This window comes from Onychostoma macrolepis, chromosome 17 (genome assembly GCF_012432095.1).
Source record: "Onychostoma macrolepis isolate SWU-2019 chromosome 17, ASM1243209v1, whole genome shotgun sequence".
Taxonomy (NCBI): domain Eukaryota; kingdom Metazoa; phylum Chordata; class Actinopteri; order Cypriniformes; family Cyprinidae; genus Onychostoma; species Onychostoma macrolepis.
This window is the reverse complement of record NC_081171.1, coordinates 826460-850640: the sequence shown is the minus strand read 5'-3', so window position 1 is coordinate 850640 and position 24181 is coordinate 826460. Positions and strand designations below refer to the sequence as shown.

At 34.5% G+C, this 24181-nt stretch overlaps 1 protein-coding gene across 1 annotated transcript in view; it reads left to right on the top strand.

The window, feature by feature from the left end:
- LOC131522692 (ryanodine receptor 3) overlaps positions 1-24181 on the top strand; it is a 188814-nt gene that overhangs the window by 66331 nt on the left and 98302 nt on the right. The window contains 11 exon segments of the mRNA XM_058748334.1: positions 1288-1504; positions 3628-3732; positions 7834-7937; positions 9037-9120; positions 9934-10093; positions 10244-10391; positions 12823-13025; positions 14116-14290; positions 16395-16603; positions 18221-18420; positions 19574-19640. Of these exon segments, the coding sequence (XP_058604317.1) occupies positions 1288-1504; positions 3628-3732; positions 7834-7937; positions 9037-9120; positions 9934-10093; positions 10244-10391; positions 12823-13025; positions 14116-14290; positions 16395-16603; positions 18221-18420; positions 19574-19640 (1672 nt within the window).

Below are 24181 nucleotides of genomic sequence, written 5' to 3'. Positions count from 1 at the left end.
AGGGTCAATTTTTTTAAATTGAAATTTTTACATCTGAAGCTGAATAAATAAGCTTTCCATTGATGTATGGTTTGTTAGGACAATATTTGAAAATCTGGAATCTGAGGAGCAAAAAAATCTAAATATTGAGAAAATCACCTTTAAAGTTGTTCAAATGAAGTTCTTAGCAATGCATATTACTAATCAAAAATGAAGTTTTGATATATTTACGGTAGGAAAATTACTAAATATCTTCATGGAACATGATCTTAATATCCTAATGATTTTTGGCATAAAAAAAAAAAATTTTGACCCATACAATGTATTGTTGGCTATTGCTACAAATATACCTGTGCTGCTTATGAGCTGCTTTTGTGCTCCAGGGACACATAATAATTAGATATTACATATAATTTGGTAGAAAAACAAAGTGTTGCATGTTTTATTGGTTCAGAGATGAGTGGTGGTGATATTTATTTTGTACAACATTTGCTTGTCAACAACTGCTTTTCATCACTTAATTAGAAGCACCTCAAAATTAAGATAAAAAGGTGTCCTTGTTGCACGTTGCATACAATTTAATTATGCATAATTGCATGCAAGTAACCCTAAGCCAAACCCTAATCATATAGCAAGTACATATAGTTAATTAATATTACGCAGTACTTAAATATATAATTACACTGTAACAAAGACACCTTAAAACAAAGTTTAACCCAAATTAAATAGTGTCATCACTGCAAAAAAAAAATGGTTCATCTTACTTAGTATTTTTGTATTGTTTCTAGTCAAAATATTAAAAAAATTCTTAAATCAAGATACTTTTAAGATACTCTTGTTTTAAGAATCTTTTACTTACCCCACTGGCAGATCATTTTACTTGTTTTAAGCAACATGCACTTAATTTAGTTTTTTACCCTGGAAACAAGGCTTAATATCTTAAGTCATTTTGCTTATCTAGTAAAAGTATCTTGATTTAAGAATTTTTAGATATTTTGACTAGAAACAAGACAAAAATACTAAGTAAGATAAGCCATTTTTTGCAGTGATGTTATAGGGACTACTGAACAGACATTTAGAAGTTGATTTTAAATGCAAAGTATTTAAAATTAAAATAAAGCTATGTAAACACTTGCATTTTTACAACACTATAAGTGTGTCCCATCAGGTAAAGAAAAGTTCTACACACACTTGTGGTCTTCATCCTCACTTGAACACTTAGCCAAATACAGGAACTACATCGTATAAACGGTCAAATGCAAGTGTGGATATTTGGACAGGGGTCTCACGTCTCTCTTGTGCTCTCAGGGTGCGCTTCCTGTTGGGCGGTCGTCATGGAGATTTCAAGTTCCTGCCGCCGTCGGGTTACGCGCCGTGTTACGAGGCTCTGCTGCCCAAAGAGAAGATGAGGGTCGAGCCGGTCAAAGAATACAAGAGAGACGCGGACGGAGTGAGAGACTTACTGGGAAACACACACTTCACCTCACAGACCTCCTTCATACCCAAACCTGTGGACACCTCTCAGGTACACACACACACACACACACACACACACTCGCTCACTCACTCAACATGCTCTCTCACTCACTCACTCATTCACACACACACACACACACACACACTCGCTCACTCACTCAACATGCTCTCTCACTCATTCACACACACACACACACACACACACACACACACACACACACTCACTACACACACACACACACACACACACACACACACATATACATATTATGAGGTGTCACACGGAAATAATTATATAAAAATCTGAATATATAGATGTAAATCTGAATATATAAATGTAAATTGTGAATACATAGTTATAAGTCTGAATATATTATGCCTGAATATATAGAAGTAAGTCTGAATATATAAATGTAAATCTGAATATATTATATATAATTCTGAATATATAAATGCAAATCTGAATATATAGTTGTAAGTCTGAATATATAAATGTAAATCTGAATATATTATATATAATTCTGAATATATAAATGCAAATCTGAATATATAGTTGTAAGTCTGAATATATAGAAGCAAATCTGAATATATTTTCACAATTGCTATTGCTGTTCATCGTAGCCTATTGACATTGTAACTAGAATATTTTAATTTAATAGAACAGCTAGAATAAGCAGATTTATATCAGTTTAACTGAGAACCTAGTGAATTAGAATCAAATCAAATCTGAAAATCAGTGTCAATATCAAGCCCTATTCATTTTTCATACAAATGTAGAGTGATTGTCATAAACTGTGCAAAACTGTATCATAGGTTGTTTATATAGAGAAAAATAGTAATAATCTATTTCCTAGATTAGAAAGTTGAATATGCTATTGTTTTAATTTCTAATCAAGATTTGCCTCATTTCCTTGTAGATTAAATCTCATTTCGCTTCTAAGGATTCTAGCTGTTGTGCATACTATTGAAATAATCAATAACTCCAGCTTACTTCCGGGTGTGCGACTGGGCTACTACATCTGTGACACTTGCTCTGATGCATCAAAGGCCGTTCAGAGCACTGAGCAGCTTCTCGCTGTGAATGGCACACTGCCTGTCCAATGAGGTGCTTGAAAGGCCTAAATCTGTATATTCACAATTTACATTTATATATTCAGATTTACAACTATTTTCAGATTTACTTCTATATATTCAGACTTATAACTATATATTCAGATTTACATTTATATATTCAGATTTACTTTTATATATTCAGACATAATAATATATTCAGACTTATAACTATATATTCACAATTTACATTTATATATTCAGAATTATAACTATATATTCAGATTCAGTTCTATATATTCACAATTTACATTTATATATTCAGATTTATAACTATTTTCAGATTTACTTCTATATATTCAGACTTATAACTATATATTCAGATTTACTTTTATATATTCAGACATAATAATATATTCAGACTTATAACTATATATTCACAATTTACTTTTATATATTCAGACATAATAATATATTCAGACTTATAACTATATATTCACAATTTACATTTATATATTCAGAATTATAACTATATATTCAGATTCAGTTCTATATATTCACAATTTACATTTATATATTCAGATTTATAACTATTTTCAGATTTACTTCTATATATTCAGACTTATAACTATATATTCAGATTTACATTTATATATTCAGACTTATAAATATATATTCAGATTTACTTTTATATATTCAGACATAATAATATATTCAGACTTATAACTATATATTCAGATTCACTTCTATGTATTCACAATTTACATTTATATATTCAGATTTACTTCTATATATTCAGACTTATAAATATATATTCAGATTTACTTTTATATATTCAGACATAATATATTCAGACTTATAACTATATATTCACAATTTACATTTATATATTCAGGCTTATAACTATATATTCATAATTTACATTTATATATTCAGATTTTTATATAATTTCCTGTTTGGCACCTCATAAAATATATATATTTTATTTTGTACAAACTTTACAAACTTTTATTTTGTATGCGAATAATCACGATTAATCGTTTGACAGCACTAGTAGTAACGTTCTAATTGTATTAAAACGATGGGTGTTTTCAGTACTTGTGGTGTGTTTGTGCATGTCAGGTCGTGATGCCTCCTCATCTGGAGAAGGTCCGAGATCGTCTGGCGGAGAACATCCATGAGCTCTGGGGAATGAACAAGATCGAGCTGGGCTGGTGCTACGGGAAGGTATCGCTCCCACAATCACACAAACATGCGCTGATTTACAGAAGTTGTATATCACGTGACTGTGCTCGTCGTTTGTTGAGTGCATCGTTTTGCTTTCTCTTTTATAATTTGCTCTTCAATTAAAAAAACAGAGGGTAAGTGACTTATACCCATCATCCCGTCATTGTGCCGTCCAGATCAGACCCGTCATGCTCGTGTAGCGTCATTAATGTGATTGATTTACTCAGAAATAAGGGGCCTGGCAGCCAGTAAACACATTCGTTTTCTCTCAGTGAATCTCAGATTGGTCTCAGGTGTTCAACCCTCATAATGCATTCAAAAATCATGTACTGTTTTCACATTAAGAATCATTATTTTATATAACAGTCATAACTTCATATCTGATCAGCATCTTCTTGTTAATGAATGAATGTGAAAAAATGTTAACGTTTGGAATGTTACCATGTTATTACTGCGTTTACGCCTTTATTAAGAAATTTATGAATTCTTTAAAGGGGTGGTTGACCGTTTTTTTTTTTTTTTTTTCTAGGCTTGATTGTGTTTATGGGGTGCAGTCTAACATGTATTCATGCTTTGTTTAAAAAAAAAAACATGTTCTTTTTCACACATTCTAATTTACCTTTATTCTACCCTCTGGCCCTTCTCCGATGAACGCACTGATCATTTCCTGGCTTTATGAAGCTCTGATTGGTTAGATGGCCCGGTGTGTTGTGATTGGCTAAACCACCTCTAGTGCGTATCTAAAAGTCCCGCCCCTCATCTCAGAATATGCTCTGTTTGTGTTGTAAACAATGGCGTCGTCAATATTGCTTATCAATTTGAGCCCGATTGAGACACCGAGGATATTAGTGAAGAGGATCGCGCAGAACCTCTGCAAGCACACGGCTCTTAATGGTATGTTTGTTTGTTGTTGTCTTATACTTTTAGATACACTGTTATTTGTAAGTGCTAGCTTTTAATATACAGTTTTATCCTGATTAAAGCTGTAATACAGCAGAATACATGTGTAACAAAGTACTTGTGAAGGCAGGGTCGGATCCAAATGCAGGCTTTATTGATAAGAATGAGGTCAGACAGGCAAGGGTTGATCACCAGCAAACATTAGCATAGAGGGCAAGACAAACGAGAAATCCACAAGCAGGTCAAGGGCAGGGCAGCAAACGATCCAAAAACCAGATAAACAGTCCAACACAGGTAACAGGGAAAACGCTACAGCTTAGGCAGTACTTCGCAGTGTGGGTGATGAATGGACTTTATAGTCTTCTCTAAATTGACTTTATAGTCCATATAGTCCATTTGATAGGTTACAGCTGTGTCTGCAATCAGTGAAATGGATTATGGGAGATGTAGTTCAGGGTGAAATGTGCAGTGAGACAGCCATTGTGGTGCTGACAACTTCTGGTGGTGAGCAGGAAGAGTAACAGAGACTGGACTCATGACAACATGATCGTGTTGTAGCATTTTTGTAACAGTAATTGTTTACTTTGTAACAGTAAGAAGTGTTTGCCAGCAAGTATTGCTCGCTACCACGGCAACCGCGTGTGTGTGTCCGTGTTCAACTCTTCTTGTAAATATCTGTCTGTCTGTCTATACACACAAAGTGGACTGATGAGCTGATGATCTGAATGAGAGAGAGATGCAGAGCAGGGGACGCGAGGAACAGCATTTAAAACATTGATTTTGAAACTTGTGAATCCGTTAGAATCGTTAGAAGACAGAATCGCGATTCATATATAAATAGATTTTTACGTGCACCCCTAGTTTTCTCTTCCTCTTCTCTAAAGCAGCACAGCATGGCCCCTTTGTTGCATGGGGGCGGGGTTTATCAGGGTTTGTGACATCACCAACCCAGGAAGTAGCTCGTTGTAGCCCCTACGAGCCGTTTTTGTAGGCATTAAACTGCCATCATTTAAAAAGATATCTCCGTTTGCATTGAGCTTTCAGCATCGTAACTTTGCAGATATTGTTTATGCTCAAACAGCAACATTACACACTAACTAACGTTAAAAAAAGTGAAATCACAATCAACCACCCCTTTAAAATGAAAAATTACACTATATATTTATTTATTCATTAATTTAATTATATATATGAAATATAAATTTATGCATGAAATATATATATATATATATATATATATATATTATATACTCAAATACAATGTCTCATAAATATTAATAATTATATTTATTTGTATACATTTAATTATATTTTTCGTTTTTATCTATTTAATTCTATTTATATTCTATTTATTTTATTCTATTTATACATATATTAATAATAATAATAATAATAGTATTATTATTATTAGTGTATTTTGAGGGTCTTGAAGCATTTGCAAAGTTTTGTTTCCTTAACTATGCATGTTTTAGAAATGTTTATGTATCTTTTCTGGGTCAAATTGACCCGAATGCGTTATGAGGGTGTTTTGGGCCCTTTAAGACACGGGAAATCAAATGCACAGCTGAATGCGTGTTGTGTTGTTTTATGATAAGTTCAGTCATTGATTGTCCATCATCTTCATCTCTGCTCTGTGAATGAGCAGGCGTTTTACTCTGAGGGCCGTTTGGCATGAGTCTGATGTGTGTTTAACGAGCGCTCGTTAGCGGACGCTTGACCCTGAGCTGCTTTAAATCACTGATTCTCTTCACGTGTCTCAATATCATGTCTGTTTCTTTCACTGCTGTTCGTTTGCAGCCTTTCATTTGATCTGAATCTCTCGGAGTCATTTTGCAGTTACTGGGTCATTCGTTTAATAACAGCTGGAATTATTATTGATTCCTGTATTGATTTGTTCTGTAACAAACTGTAAACTGATAAGACTTGAATGAACTGTAATAGATTTGATCTAATATAGGACAGCAGGATAACAGCTTTATGCATCTTTAATATAGAAGAGATGTGAAAATAGATCAACTAGAAGTGTTTCATGCAACTCAAGAGACTCAAACAGAATTCTTTCAATTCTATTTTTTTATTTATTTACTTATTTATATATGTATATCTGTGTAACAATCTCAATAATGTAATGTAATTCTCTAATTACAAATTGTTTCATGCAACTAAAGAGACTGAACCAGACCAGTTTAATTTTGTAAAACATATTTAATTTATTACTTATTTATTTACATATTAACCTTATTTATTTGTTATTAGCTTACATGTTTATTTGCATATGTCTTATTCTGTGTAGTAATCTATATTGTAGTATTATTTAAAGTTTTGTATTGTTGTAAAAAAATGTTGATCAACTTATGATTTTAATGATGAATAAATATGGATAAATAAATTTGACATTCAATTCTCAATAATTACAACTTTAAAAAAATAAATAATTTTTTACATTTTATTTTATATTTATTTATTTTTTCCAATAAATATATATAAATACATGGTGGTGGCCAAAATGATTAGAACACTAGTATTTTCAGCAGCTAAAAAATGGTTTTAAGTCAGTTATTTCTATCTTTTCTCAAGGGTATGTAAACTTTTGAACGGGGTCATTTTTATAAATTCAGTTATTATTTTGTCTTGTGGAGTATATGTAAACATCTGTTATGTGAAATAGCTTATTCAGGACAGTATTAAATAAACAATAACATGCAATTTTCATGATCCCTCTTTCATGCATATTCTGCAGGGGGCATGTAAATTTATGAGCACAACTGTATTAGTTAAAAACATAGTATCTTAGTGATGCTAAAATAACCCAGTCAAAGCAGCTTCACATTAATAAACACAACAATAATGGTGTTTTCAAATTCATCAATTAATGAAACAAGTTCAGTTTCATCTGTAAAGCAGCTCTACAGAAGACTACAGAGTCATTGTTCAGTTCAGTTTTGCTGTCATCTGATGTGTCAGTGCAGTCAAATCAATAATGTGACTGAATATGAATTTCTCAGATCAGTCTGGTGTAAATGAAGCCAGGGTCGTCTGCATGCGTGTGTGTCGGTTTCTGGTTGATGAAAATCCTCATCAACTGCAGTCAAACTCCCAGAAACACTCATGACATTCCCACAGTGCTTCTGGTAGCCGTGCAGTGAGTGTGTTCTGGTGTTGTTCTGTGTGTGCCGCTGATTGATGCGTGTGTGTTCTCAGATCAGAGAGGATAACAAGCGGCAGCATCCGTGTCTGGTGGATTTCTCCAAACTGCCAGAAACCGAGAAGAACTACAACCTGCAGATGTCTACAGAAACACTCAAGTAAGAGCAGCACACACGTGTTCACGGCACACGCTTCGCAGATTCGTTTTACAAGATCAAGCGCCAGTTTTACTAAATGTTTTACTATTCCAAAGCAGTGCAGATGGGCGTGGACATTTCTGCAGGTGTTTTACTAACTCATGCAAATTAAAGAACACAGAAGCAACATCTCATTTACATATCGACCAACGCAATATACCAAGCGCAGCACAAATTAGCGTAGTCGCGAAGGGTTGCAACAGTTTAGACTCATCTTTTACTTCCTGAAGCAAATTAAAAATAGCATGGCTTTGCAAAAAATATATTCGGATAATTCTGGCTTCCAAATAAATTAATACGTGTGGAAACAATCCTCTCCCTTCTACCCTTCTTTCTGTTCTCCATTTCAGTCGCAAAATAGTTTAACCCTTGTGCATCAATAAAAAAATTTACACATAGGTCCATAGTGGACAAAAATGTCCGTGTCAAAAAACAAGAGAGACATTTTTCAACATTTCAACTCCAAATTTTTAATTCATTCAACTCATTTTAATTTCTTTATAATTCTTTCTGTTTTTCTAAATTAACAGTTAATGGACTGCTATCTAACTACTACTACTTTTTTTTTTTTGGTAAGTCTAAAGGTCCAAGTTTTTCTCCAAAGACTGCCATAAAAAAGGCATGCATTATACAGAAGCAAGGCTGCGTTATTAGTGTTTGTGATTTGAGGTGTTATAGTGTTCATAACCGCATCATTAACCTTCGTATAAGTTTGGCCAGACCTTCGTTAAGCTCTAATGACACGCTCTTTCACTCTTCTCTGCTGATACGGCAGTGTTGTCTCATGGTTTGTGGTTGGATGGAGTCACACATCTCTACTGCAGCGCTCACGTGTGTGTCTCTCTCTCTCTGTGTGTGTGTGTGTGTGTGTGTCTCTCTCTGTGTGTGTGTGTGTGTGTCTCTCTCTGTGTGTGTGTGTGTGTGTCTCTCTCTCTCTGTGTGTGTGTGTGTGTGTGTGTCTCTCTCTGTGTGTGTGTGTGTGTCTCTCTCTGTGTGTGTGTGTGTGTCTCTCTCTGTGTGTGTGTGTGTCTCTCTCTCTGCGTGTGTGTGTGTGTTTCAGGACTCTGCTGGCGTTGGGCTGTCATGTGGTGCAGGTGAAGGTCAACGCTGAGGAGGAGCTGAAGAAACTCAAACTCCCTAAGAAGTGCGTGTCAACGGGCTACAGATGCTTCATTCCAGCCTTTTTTTATTTTAGTTTAATTTTTAATTTTGGTTTCATTTTTGCACGCTTTTATTTATTTATTTATTTTAAATATTGCTATTTAGGTTGAAATAATTTTTATTTTAGTTTTAGTTCATTTTTGTTTTTTTTTATTTCCAGTTAGTAATTTTAGTGCTTTTATTTTAGTATGATTTTTATACTTTTATAATGTATTAATATTTTGAATTAGATTTTATTTTTGTCTTCAGTTTTAGTTTAATTTTATATATTACAGTTTGGGTTTATTTTTTATTTTAGTTATAGTTCATTTTTACTTTTTATTTATTTCCAATTAGTAATTTCAGTTCTTCAGTCAGTGTAATTTTAGTATTATTTATATAGATTTTATTAATATTTTGAATTGGACTTTATTTTTATATTTAAAGTTTTTGTTTTAATTTTGTTTGTTTTTAGTAACCTCGTTATGTGCTGTTGTAATTATTAGTTTGTTTTTTAAATATTTTATTTAAGTTTTTTTTAACTAGTGCTTGACCAATGCATCACACATTATTTTTGTTTAGTGTACATTATTCCTCTAATATTTGCATTTTGTTTCAGCTTTATTTCAGTTACCAAAAATGTTATTAATAAATGTTAATGATAATAATAACCCTTCTTTTGTCAGTGATGTGAGTTGCAGTGATTTTCCAGCTGGTTTATATGATGATAAATGCTCGGTTAGGCTCATTATGAGTGTAGTGAACTAGAAGGTAAGGGCACTAGGCTGTTGTTGCTTCATTAGTGTGTTTTGTGCAGTTATATGATGTCTAACGGCTACAAGCCGTCGCCGCTGGATCTGTCTGACGTCAAACTGAGCGCCGCTCAAGAGCTGCTGGTGGACAAACTGTCAGAAAACGCTCACAACGTCTGGGCCAAAGACCGCATCAAGCAGGGCTGGACCTACGGCATCCAGCAGGTGAGAGAGCATGCTGGGATACACAGCGTTTCCCTCATAATCAAGACAAACGGCCCATTAATTCCTCAATTAGCTGGAGCGTCCAATCGGAACGCAGGCAGCCTGCGGTGTGTTCGCTTTGAGCCAATCACAGCGTCTCTCTCTCTGCAGGATGTGAAGAGCAAGAGAAACCCTCGTCTGGTTCCGTACGCTTTACTCGACGAGCGCACCAAGAAATCAAACCGCGACAGCCTTCGGGAAGCCATTCGCACGCTGATCGGATACGGATACAACGTGGAGCCGCCCGACCTGGACGCCGGTGAGAACTGAACACATGACAAATAATGAGAAGTTCTGTCACACAAATCTGGACCTTTATATTACTTCTCAAGTACTTCACATTTTGGGATTTTTTTTTTTACTTCTCAAGTTATTTTATTTCCTTTCCTAATATACTTTAAAGATTTTATTTTTTTTTTTTTTTCAGATTTTCAGATTTTTCATTTTACTTCTCAATTACTTCTCGGCTTTTTTCATATTTCTTTTTAAATCTCAGGTTTTTTTTTTTTTTTTTTTGGGATTTTTTATTTTCAATTTGTTTTCAGATTTTTCATTTTTACTTCTCAATTACTTCTTATTTTTTCAGATTGTTTTTTTTTTTTTTATTTATTTTTTTTTTTTTTTGTAACTTCTTAATTTCATCAATTTTTTGTATCCTCTCAATTACTTAGTTTTTTTTTTTCCAGCTTTTAAATATTTTTAAATACTTTTTAAATATCTTTAGTTGTTATTGTTGTTCTATCAGTGACAGAAACTTCACTCTTTTCTTAATAATAAATAATAAGCTATTATGTCCTAAAAAAATCTGGATCTTTATATTACTTAAGTACTTCTCAGTTTGGGATTTTTTTTACTTCTCAAATTATTTTATTTTTTATTTATCAGTTACTACTTTATTCTTTTCTTAAGATTTTCTTTTTTTTCAGATTTTTAAATTTTTACTTTTCAATTACATATCAGCTTTTTCACATTTATTTTTAATTCTCTTTTTTTTTGTTTGGATTTTAAAAATTATTTTCAATTCAATTCATTTTTACTTCATTTTTATTTCTACTACTTCTTACTTCTTATTTTTTCTGATTGGTTTATTTTTGTTTTCAGTTTTCTTTTTTTTTTTTTTTTTTACTTCTACTGATGCTTAATTGCATCAATTTTTTGTTATCTTCTCAATTATTTCTCAGTTTTTTCAGCTTTTAAATATTTCTTAAATTCTTTAAAAATATATATATTTTTAAATATCTTTAGGTTTTATTGTTCCATCAGTTCTATCACTTCGCTCTTTTCTTAATGATAAATATTAAGCTATTATGTCCTAAAAATGTGGATCTTTTTATTACTTCTCAATTTTTTCAGCTTTTCATTAATATATTTTAAATTTCTTTAGGTTTTATTATTATTATTGTGTTTATTATTATCAGATGAAGCAAATTTAGTTCTAAAAATCTGAAACTTTTTTTTTTTTGTAAAATTTTCTCGTTTTTTCAGATAGCTCTTGATTGATTCATCTGTTTAAATCTCTTCTGTTATCTTTGTGGGTATTGTTTTTATTAGTGTTTTTTATTGTTTTATGCTCTCTGAAATGAAATGTTTTGCTAGAATCAGCTTCATTCGTGTGTGATCTCTTCTCAGTTAAGGGTTAATTACCTTCATCAGTGTTTTAGTGGAGTTTAGGGAGTGAATTAACTCTAATCGTAGTAATGCTTTGTTGAGCTCAGATCTCAGTGTGTGTTTTCTCTGCTTCTGATTGAATTGATTCTCTGGCTGATTTTCTGAAGTGTAATCAGAGCATTGATGGAGGGTTTTAAAGAAGCTCTCAGTAATTGAGATCATGTAGATGAACACTACTCAGGCTCCAGAGGTAACTCAACACTTACTGGTCAGTCAGTGAATCAAATCTGTTGATAATAATAATAAACACAAGAATAACAATAAAACTTAAAGCATAAATATATAGAAATGTAAGAGCAAAATGTAAAAATGTCAAAGAACAAAAATAAATACATATAAGTAAATAAATATACAAAGAAATAAAAACAAAAATAAATAAATGCATATAATAAATATACAAAGAAATAAAAACAAAAATGCATAAATATACAAATCTAGATTTATTTATGCATTATTTTTGTTTTGTACATTTGCATATTTATGCATTCATGTATTTGTTTGACATTTCTTTGTACATTTCTTTATGCATTTATTTATTTATTTTACATTTCTATGTAAATTTATGCATTTATTTATTTTGACAGCTTTAGCATTCCATATTAAGAAGCTAAAAGATTGTTTTTCTTTTATAGTTTTATTCCAGAACTGCTGTCACATGTTGATGTCAAGCTATCAAAAAGAAAAATCTGATATGATATTTGGACACATGGTGTTTCACTGACAGTAGTACACTAACTAGTGCTGACTAGCGCTGTTTACTGCAGATATGCAAATGAATAAGAGTTACATAATATATTAATAAAATATATAAATATTTAAATAGTATTGCATTAAATAATGGGGAAAGTGAAAGAAATTTTTTTTTTTTTTTCTGATTCAATGGGCTAAAACCTGACCTGAGTAGAAGAACCGTAAAACTCTTTGGGTTTGTATGTTGCAGCTGGTTGAACTGTAGTGTTAGTTTTGTACAGTATATAGTGTTCAGTGTGTTGGGTGAGTCTCGGATGGGTTTCTGTCCTCAGGTCACGTGGTGGAGAGGCTGAGCATCGATAAGATCCGCTTCTTCCGCGTGGAGCGCACGTATGCGGTGAAGACGGGCCGCTGGTATTTCGAGTTCGAGGCGGTGACGGGCGGAGACATGCGAGTGGGCTGGGCTCGGCCCGGCTGCAAACCCGACCTGGAGCTGGGCACGGATGACCAGGCCTACGTGTTCGACGGCCATCGGGTGAGTCCAGAAACACCAAAGACCGGAGCGTCGGTCATTATATTTATTTATAGATTTTTTTTTACATTTCTTCATATATTTATGCATTTATTTTGTTTTTTAAATTTTTAAATTTTTATTTCTTTGTAAATTTATTTATTTATTTTTATCTTGTATTTACTTTGTATATTATGCATTTATTTATTTTTGTTTTTGACATTTCGTTGTATATTTGTGACCTTGGAGCACAAAACCAGTCGTAAGGGTCAATTTTTTGAAATTGAGATTTATACATCATCTGAAAGCTGAATAAATAATCTTTCCATTGATGTATGGTTTGTTGGACAATATTTGTCTGAGATGCAACTATTTGAAAATCTGGAATCTGAGGGAGCAAAAATATCAAAATATTGAGAAAATCACCTTTAAAGTTGTTCAAATGAAGTTCTTAGCAATACATATTACTAATCAGAAATTATGTTTTGATATATTTACAGTAGGAAATTTACAAAATATCTTCATGGAACATGGTCTTTACTTAATATCTGCTTTTGTGCTGCAGGGACACATTTATTTATTTATTTATTTTTTATTGACATTTCTTTGTATATTTATGCATTCATTGATTTTGTTTTGGACATTTCTTTGCATATTTTTTATTTTATTTATTTATTTTTTTGTATATATATATATATATATATATATATATATATATATCCAAATTTTATTTTATTTTTTTTACATTTTTTGACATTTCTTTGTATATTTAGGCATACAAAATTGTAGAAGATATAAAGTCTTGTATTTTCTTAAAAATGAAGTGAGTTTTTGCTTAAAATAAGTTCAATACCTGCTGGAGTCAGAAAAATACACTTGTTTTTTTCTTTGCTTCAAGAAGATTTTTCTGAGCCTTTTGGCAGATATTTGCTCTTGAGCATAAACTCACTTCATTTTTATACATTTTTCTGAAAACAAGACTGCATATCTTATGTAATTTAGCTTGCATCTTGATTCATGAATGTTTAGCTGTTTGTGCTGGAGAACACGATGAGAGACTGATGTTTTGCTGTGTTTGTGAAAGCTCGTGTTGATGATGATCTGTGCTTCTCAGGGTCATCGGCTCCACATGGGCAGTCGTCTGTTCGGCCGCTGCTGGCACGCCGGGGACGTTGTGGGTTGTATGATCAACTTAGAGGACAAATCCATGATCTTCACCCTGAACGGAGAAATCCTGATCACCAACAAGGGCTCCGAGCTGTGCTTCGCTGACTTTGACATCCATGACGGTTAGTCAAGTCCAGCTTTATTCACAGAGCACAAGTTTTACACACCTGTAGTTGATCAGAATCAGAATTTTAAAAAAACAATCAAATATAAATGCAATACATCCATCTAAAACACAATTATATGAATACATACACAACATCACTCGGTTTGAGAACTTGATTTCAGTTCCTTAATGACCCTGAAAACAAACCTTTGCTGCTTCGAGCTCATCTGTATGCTAGTGTGAAAAAAAGCAAATAAACCTTATATACAGGTCAAAGACGTTAAGATGTCCGCATCAAAAGAAATTTACAAAAGTGATTTTATGTGCATAGAAAGCACATTAAATGTAAGTAAAGTGTCTACTTTTAAAGTTTCGAATAAGTGTTTGGAAAATAAAATGTCAAAATTTGGTTGAAATAATGTTACATTGTCATTCAGTGTAACACAATATTTATGTAAAAATTCAAACCACATGATTATTCTGACTTGTACATATTAAAATATATAAAAGAATAAGGGAGCATATTCAATTTTATTGTGTTTTTAAATGAGTAAAAAATTCCTAACCTAGGATAGTGGCAAATTTTAAAAATGTAAAATTACAACTAATTAGTATTTGGGGTGAAAGTAATTAGTCTTTTAATATGTCATAAATTGATTTTTGTTGTAAATATGCCTGACAAGATTGCTACACTGAATGACATTTTAGTGGGTGTCTTCTGTAAATCAGGGAAAAATGTATGATATTTATTTTTTGCTTTTTTTAAATTTATTTATTTTTAATTAAATTAAACTGAAAACTTTTCCATTTTTGGTGGAAAAAACAACAACAACAATTTAAACCAGTATTACACTTATTGTTTTTATGCATAAACATTTATGCTTATTTTACATTTCTTTGTATGTTCATGTGTTTTATTATATATTTTAGTTATTTGACATTTCTTTGTATTTCTTTATTTTTATTTATTTAATTATTTATGTGTTTGTTTTGTGACATTTAAACAATCGAAGGGCAATTTAAAACATCTTTCTTTCTTTTTATTTATTGAATTACTTATTTGATTATTTATTTCTTTATTTGTTTTTGATGTTTAAAATGATTAAAAACAATTAGCTAATTAATTGCACATTTTTCTGTAAAATCAATGTAAATTTGTAGTCAGAAATATATTTTCACATTGAATCTCATTAGCGTAGACACAACATAAAAGAAATTGACATGCTCTTTTTGACAGACCTGAATACTGCACATCAGAGAAACAAGCCAAAGTATTGATGATGACATTATTTTGAACAAAAATTTGTAATTTTTCTTGCCCCAACTTCCTGTTTTAGTAGGAAATACATCAACACAGGAACGAATCTGCACTTGTCTGGTGATTTCATGGGGTCTTTAATTTTGTGAAACACTGACTGAAGAGCATCAGAACTGTGATTTAGTGTTTGGAAATGAAGTAAATGGTTGATTATATTCAGTTTCATTTTCTAGTCATTTTCAGCCATTAGATCGCTGTCGGCGTCTTTGTTCCTTTTATTAATTTAATTATTTATTTGTTTTTGACATTTAAAACAATCAAAAACCATTAAATGCACATTTTTCTGTAAATAATGGTTTATCACACAAAACAAATTAACGTAGAAACAACATAAAAGAAATTAACGTTCATTTTGACAGATCTAATATATAGTCTTTCTCAGAAAAACAAACCAAACCAAAAACAGAAGTTCTTGCCCCAACTTCCTGTTTTAAAAGGAAATACATCAATACAGAAACGAAACGGCACTCGTCGAGTGATTTTATGGGGTCTTTACTGTTTTTCTGTGTTTTCACTGTAAAAAATCAAAAGTTGAGAAAACTTAAAAGTTTAAGGCAACCAGCTTCAGCAGATTTTTGAGTTTTCAGTTTATACAACAAAGTTGAGAAAACTAAAAAATCTGCTGAAGCTGGTTGCCTTAAACTTTTAAGTTTTCTCAACTTTAGATTTTTTAGTGTTGATATGAGTGATTTATGTCTATTTTAGGGAACATTTGACTGAAGAACTGAAGTGTTTGGATATTTTGATGCATATTGTGATGGTTCTCAGTGGTTAGATCACTGTCCACGTCTCTGTCCTCCAGGTTTCATCCCGGTCTGTAGTTTGGGTCTGTCTCAGGTGGGCCGTATGAATCTGGGGAAGGACGCCAGCACCTTTAAGTTCTACACCATGTGCGGTCTGCAGGAGGGCTTCGAGCCCTTCGCCGTCAACATGAACCGCGAGGTGACCATGTGGTTCAGCAAACGCCTGCCCACCTTCTGCAACGTGCCCAAAGACCACCATCACATCGCGGTGATTATCCATCGCAGACAAACCTTAATGAACCGCTTTTGTTCCTGAAAGAGCTGTTCTGGCTCCTCCAGGACCTCACAGAGTCATTCGTATCGATTCGGGTGGAAACATTCCAGATCGATGCATGCATCTGTTTGGTTTCTGTGCTGGTCCTGTTTCAGGGTTTGTGTGGCTCTAAAATAGTCTTTAAAAGTCTTAATTCCACAAAATAAGACCTTAAAAACGTCTTAAAGATTTAAATTCATTACACTCAATGCATTACACTGCAAAAAATGATCTTTCTCAGTATTTTTGTCTCACTTTCTACACTGTAAAAAGATATTTTATGAATTTGTAAATAAAACAAAGGTTACTGTAACACATTATATGAGAAAATACAGTTTCAGTCTTTCTAAATTCAAAATTTCACAATTAGTTCAATATGTTACGTATCGTTTGTGAAATTTACAAGCAATTTCTGAATGAAATTGTTTCTACACCAAATTTTCTCAGTGTAGTACAAATTTAAAAATCTTGTATAGTTTTAACTGCTGTACGTGTAATTATTATGTAATTATGTAACTCTTGGATTATTCCAACTCAGTGTTTTGCCATGAGGATAGCCTTAGATGCTGACATGGTAATACAAATAAAAAAACTACTACTTCTCCTCAGTGTTGTACAAATATCTAAACATCCTAAAATCAAGACACATTCACAAAAACAAATATCTACCAGTGGGGAATGAAAACTTGTTTTCCCATTGAATTATGTAGATTTTTCTGAGCCCATTGGCAGATATTTTGTTCTTGTTTTAATCATAAACTCAAGATTTTGATCAGTTTCTCAGAAAGCAAGACTTCTTATCTTCTGTCTTTTTGCATCTCCAGTAAATGTGTCTTGATTTAAGAAACTTTAGATGTTTGTTCTGGAAAACAAGACAAAAATACTGAGGAAGAATAATATTCTTTGCAGTGTGATCAGAAGTTGCAGAAAAAGTATCAAAGTTAAGCTATTGTTTTGTGAAAAATTAATTGAAATCCATACGAAGCAGCATTTTCAAACTTGCAAATACAACACTGTGCTCCCTAGACGAGAACATTTGTGAGCCAGGACCACAAAACTAGTCATAAGGGTCCATTTTTTGAAATTGAGATTTATACAAAGCTGAATAAATAAGCTTTCCATTGATGTATGGTTTGTTAGGATCGGGCAATATTTGGCTGAGATGCAACTATTTGAAAATCTGGAATCTGAGGGTGCAAAAAAATCGAAATATTGAGAAAATCACCTTTAAAGTTGTCCAAATGAAGTTCTTAGCAATGCATATTACTAATCAAAAATGAAGTTTTGATATATTTACAATAGGAAATTTACAAAATATCTTCATGGAACATGATCTTTACTTAATATCCTAATGATTTTTGGCTTAAAAGAAAAATGTATAATTTTGACCCATACAATGTATTGTTGGCTATTGCTACAAATATACCTGTGCTGCTTATGACTGCTTCTGTGCTGCAGGGTCAAATATTGTGTTCCCTTCTATTTTCATCCATCAGTTTTCTTTAATTAGTTTTGAAAAAGTCTGCAGAAAGCCTGTGAATGCACAGTGTTTGAATCCTGTCGTGTGTGCAGGTCACCCGGATCGACGGGACGGTGGACGGTCCGCCGTGTCTCAAGGTCACTCATAAGACATTCGGGACTCAAAACAGCAACGCTGACATGGTGTTCTGCAGACTCAGCATGCCGGTGGAGTTTCACTCCTGCTTCAGGAGCAGCGCTTACACGCCTATCAACGGCCTGTGTGAGGACGAGCCGCTCAAGATCAAACACAGGTCAGACCTCAAGAAGTCAACTCATCTCTTTAAAGGGGTCATGACATGAGAAATCAAATTTACCTTGATCTTTTGGCATATAAGAGGTATTTGTACCATTAAAACATCCTGCAAGTTTCATAGCTTAACACATCCTCCTCATTATAGACAAAGCATTTATTTAATCAAGCCTCAAAAAAAACGGCTCATGACATCACAAGGGCACAGATATTTGCATAAACACGCCTCCAGAGCAAGACATCGACCAATAGTCATCTTCTCACTATAGGCTCTGCCCACTGGCATTAACTCGTTAACGGCTGACACTTGATCACGCTGAATGTGATTGTCGCATTGGGTCAGAAGCAAATAGAAATTACAATCACTGCCGCTATTTCGTCTACACTGGATAAAGTATACAGATGTGTGTTCGCTTTCTGACACAGTCCACGCTCGAGTCTGTCATCAGGACAAATGCAGTGAAAGATTGTTCACTTTGACGCGTTTGGTTTAAACAGCTTGTTCACGTCTTTGTACAGATATCAGAAGGATCCCAGCGTAAGGTACAAGTGGATAGTTTATTTTTAAGGGCGCTCCAGATCATGTCAGAGGATTATATGTTTGTTCGGAGCATTTTATTTTGTAGACGACGCACAGTGTCATGGAGAGTCACAAAGAAACATTTGTTGAAAGATGAAGCAGAACTAGATCTGACTGCAGCTGCATCATAAACTGTAAGTAAATGATTTCATAATGCTTTGTCTGGAAAGTAATGTTTTATTTTGATCATGTTGTCAAACTACTCGCATGCAATAGCGAGGGGGTGTTGATACTGTTTCCTATGCATTGATGTTATCCAATCATAACAGTGGCTGATTACTGAGAAGCCTTAAAGGACACGACCCTTAAAAACAGGTCATTTTAGACATAGGGTCAGAATGAGGGTTGAAAATAATCAATTTTCCACTTTTTTTTTTTTTTGTGCAAAAAACTTTATTAACATTATAGGTAAACCTCAAGGAACATAAAATAAAAATCCATGTCATGACTCCTTTAAGATATCCGTGTGATTCAGTCATTCTGAAGGTTCTTAATGGCTTTTGGAGACCTTCAGAGCTCAGGTCTGTCTTTGTTTGACCAGTAGTGTGTGTTTATCATGTGAATGTTTCTGAAGGTATCCAGTGAAGTCCACCAAACACTTGGATGAAAGCAGGAGAACAGATTACAGCAGCATCACTACAGTAAGTCATGAAGTTCAGCAGTGAAACCTCTTCTCATCCAGAACAGTTTATTCTTTATGGCTGTTCTGAGAATAAAGGTTTAGGGCTGTCGTGATAACCGCAATACCGCGCTATTGACGAGCATAACCGCAGAGGAATGCAACAACCACAGCAACCACGATATTTGCATTTTCTTTTTTCATATAAGGTTATGCCCTTCTCGTTTTACACTTAGTGCATGTGTACTGAATATTAAATAAGTTAGTAATGATGTGTTCCATGCTGATTTGTACAGAGGCTCAGTAGATTACCTGCGTCTGTCCTCCAGGCTGAGAATTTGTGAAAATAGGTTGTGAAAAAAGTGGTGCTCAAAGTTAAAATGATTTCAACAGCGTGTTTCATTACATATCTCTTTGAATGAATCAGCATTTTTGAACGTGTAGTTGAATGAATGGTTTAAAGACTCACTCAAAGACAGTCCCTTGACTCCACCTTGTGGCATAACAATGAAACTGCACTGACTGACAGCCCGTCTAGAACACGCGGGTGAAATATCAAGTCAACGATCAAAGCGATGCAAATATGCTCATGTGTTTGTTCGTTCATTTGACTTGAAGCGTCACTGCGCACAGATTAAAAAAAAAAAAAAAAAGACACCAAGGTAGGCGCGATTCGAAAGCATAAGGAGCCATCTGCTCTGCTCTCTATAGCTCTCATGAATGTCACACAACAATCTACCTGTACAGTGCAAACTGCCAAAACCTGGATATTTTAGGCAATATAGAAATCCTGGCAAGGATGCTTCCCATAAAAATGGCCCATATGGTCACCCTACCTAATGATTTTATTGTCAGGTTTATGTTCGGTTATGTGGACTGTTATTTTATCATTCTCTTCTGTTTACTTGACTTCCTGTTTCAAAGCGATTTAGTTTCGGTTTCATTGGTTTCTGAATATGACCTCCTTATGTCATAACACCGATTTTTATATATATATATATATATATATATACACACACACACACACACACACACACACACACACACACACAGTATCTCACAGAAGTGAGTACACCCCTCACATTTTTGTAAATATTTTATTGTATCTTGTCATGTGACAACATTGAAGAAATGACTCTTTGCTACAATGTAAAGTAGTGAGTGTACAGCTTGTATAACAGTGTAAATGTGCTGTCCCCTCAAAATAACTCAACACACAGCCATTAATGTCTAAACCGCTGGCCACAAAAGTGAGTACACCCCTAAGTGAAAATGTCCAAATTGGGCCCAAAGTGTCAATATTTTGTGTGGCCACCATTATTTTCCAGCACTGCCTTAACCCTCTTGGGCATGGAGTTCACCAGAGCTTCACAGGTTGCCACTGGAGTCGACATCACGTAGCTGGTGGATGTTAGAGACCTTCCGTTTGAGGATGCCCCACAGATGCTCAATAGGGTTTAGGTCTGGAGACATGCTTGGCCAATCCATCACCTTTACCCTCAGCTTCTTTAGCAAGTGTTTGGGGTCGTTATCATGTTGGAATACTGCCCTGCGGCCCAGTCTCCGAAGGGAGGGGATCATGCTCTGCTTCAGTATGTCACAGGACATGTTGGCATTCATGGTTCCCTCAATGAACTGTAGCTCCCCAGTGCCGGCAGCACTCATGCAGCCCCAGACCATGACACTCCCACCACCGTGCTTGACTGTAGGCAAGACACACTTGTCTTTGTACTCCTCACCTGGTTGTCGCCACACGCACTTGACACAATCTGAACCAAATAAGTTTATCTTGGTCTCATCAGACCACAGAACTTGGTTCCAGTAATCCATGTCCTTAGTCTGCTTGTCTTCAGCAAACTGTTTGCGGGCTTTCTTATGCATCATCTTTAGAAGAGGCTTCCTTCTGGGACAACAGCCATGCAGACCAATTTGATGCAGTGTGCGACGTATGGTCTGAGCACTGACAGGCTGACCCCCCACCCCTTCAACCTCTGCAGCAATGCTGGCAGCACTCATACGTCTATTTCCCAAACACAACCTCTGGATATGACGCTGAGCATGTGCACTGTTCTGAGTGGCGAGGCCTGTTCTGAGTGGAACCTGTCCTGTTAAACCGCTGTATGGTCTTGGCCACCGTGCTGCAGCTCAGTTTCAGGGTCTTGGCAATCTTCTTATAGCCTACGCCATCTTTATGTAGAGCAACAATTCTTTTTTTCAGATCCTCAGAAAGTTCTTTGCCATGAGGTGCCAGATCCTATTCCTATTTAGCACCCAAACTCTGGAACAATCTACCTAACACTGTTCGGGAGGCAGACACACTCTGTCAGTTTAAATCTAGATTAAAGACCCATCTCTTTAGCCTGGCTTACACATAACACACTAATACGCTTCTATTATTCAAATCCGTTAAAGGATTGTTAGGCTGCATTAATTAGATCAACCGGAACCGGAAACACTCCCCATAACACACGATGTACTCGTTACATCGTAAGTTGAATGGCATCTACGCTAATATTTGTCTGTTTCTTTCCTAGTCTGTTTCTCAGTCCGTATCTGATCAGATGGTGGATCAGCACCAAGAGATGATGTCTACAGCCCTGATCGTCAGCGGAGACCAGCACACCCAGATGACCCCCAGAGATATATCCCCAGATATATCAACCAAAAATAACAAAATAACTAAAATATAATAAAATACCTAACTACATAATACTACTATTGTTAGAAATTGCAACAAAATTAAAATAGAAATATACATTTTTGAACTGTGGGTTTCGTCTGGTCAGAGGAGAACTGACCCCCGACTGAGCCTGGTTTCTCCCAAGGTTTTTTTCTCCATTCTGTCTCGGAGGGAGTTTTGGTTCCTTGCCGCTGTCGCCTCTGGCTTGCTCAGTTGGGGACACTTAATTTCTAGCGATTATCGCCGATTTGATTGCACAGATACTATTTAAACTAAACTGAGCTAGACAATGACATCTCTGAATTCAATAATGAAATGCCTTTAACTGAAAATTGAGTGTTTAATCTTATCATTATACATTACTGACACTCTATCCTCCAATTTGATACTGTTAAGTGCTTTGACACAATCTGTATTGTAAAAGCGCTATATAAATAAAGGTAAAGGTAAAAAAGATGAGGTGCCATGTTGAACTTCCAGTGACCAGTATGAGAGAGTGAGTGCGATAACACCAAATTTAATACACCTGCTCCCCATTCACACCTGAGACCTTGTAACACTAACGAGTCACATGACACCGGGGAGAGAAAATGGCTAACTGGGCCCAATTTGGACATTTTCACTTATGGGTGTACTCACTTTTGTGCCCAGCGGTTTAGACATTAACGGCTGTGTGTTTAGTTATTTTGAGGGGACAGCAAATTTACACTGTTATACAAGCTGTACACTCACTACTTTATATTGTAGCAAAGTGTCATTTCTTCAGTGTTGTCACATGAAAAGATATAATAAATATTTACAAAAATGTGAGGGGTGTACTCACTTCTGTGAGATACTGTATACATGGTGATAATAGCGCATATCGTGGTATTGAGCTACTCAAAATTACCGCAAGGGAAATTCGTTCACCGCGACAGCCCTATAAAGGTTATTGATATTTCATTTAGGTTCTTTTTATTTGTGTTTTTCATTGTCAGTGCTTTCTTAGTTCTTTTAAAGGGGTAGTTCACCCAAAAATGAAAATTTGATGTTTATCTGCTCACCCCAGGGGCATCCAAGATGTAGGTGACTTTGTTTCTTCAGTAGAACACAAACAAAGATTTTGTGTTCAATGTCAAACCATTGCAGTCTGTCAGTCATATAATGGCAGTCAATGGGACTCACGGCTTTGAGAGTCAAAAAAACATACACAGACAAAACCAAATTAAACCCTGTGGCTCGTGACGATACATTGAGGTCTAAAGACATGAAACGATCGTTCTGTGCAAGAAACTGAACAGTATTTATATCGTTTTTACCTCTGATCCGCCACCTGGTCCAACTGTCCTGAGCGCGTTCACAACAGCCGGCGCGTGATGCATCTTCTTCTTCTTGCTTTACGGCGGATCGCAGACTTAAGTGCATTACCGCCACCTATCTCTTAAATGGACCGTTGACACTCCTAATTGAGATTGTAGATTTATATGTATGCGATTTAAAAATTCTTGTTCTTTTGCTGTTCTTTTTTGCTTCGCTTAATTTATTCCCATAAATCCATTTAAATCCTTTATTTATCTAGTTTATTTAAATAAATACCATAATGGTCTTGTCTTTATTTTTTCCTCAAAACAATTGGTCCCCCCAATGTTCTAGACATGATTATGACCTTGTTTAGTATAAATAAAAAAAGTTAGTTGAAATGATCCAGAGAAAGAGAACATAGAGGGATTTCTTTCTTTACTTTTCTCTTTTTTAATATTCAATAAAGAAAAAAAGTTTTTGTTGTGAAAGTGCAAGATTTTTTTCAGTGTCTATAATATAGTTAATATACTGTAGCAATATCTGCAGTATAAATAGCTAGACTGTATAGCCCTGCAATATACCTCAGGGGGAATATCCCCACC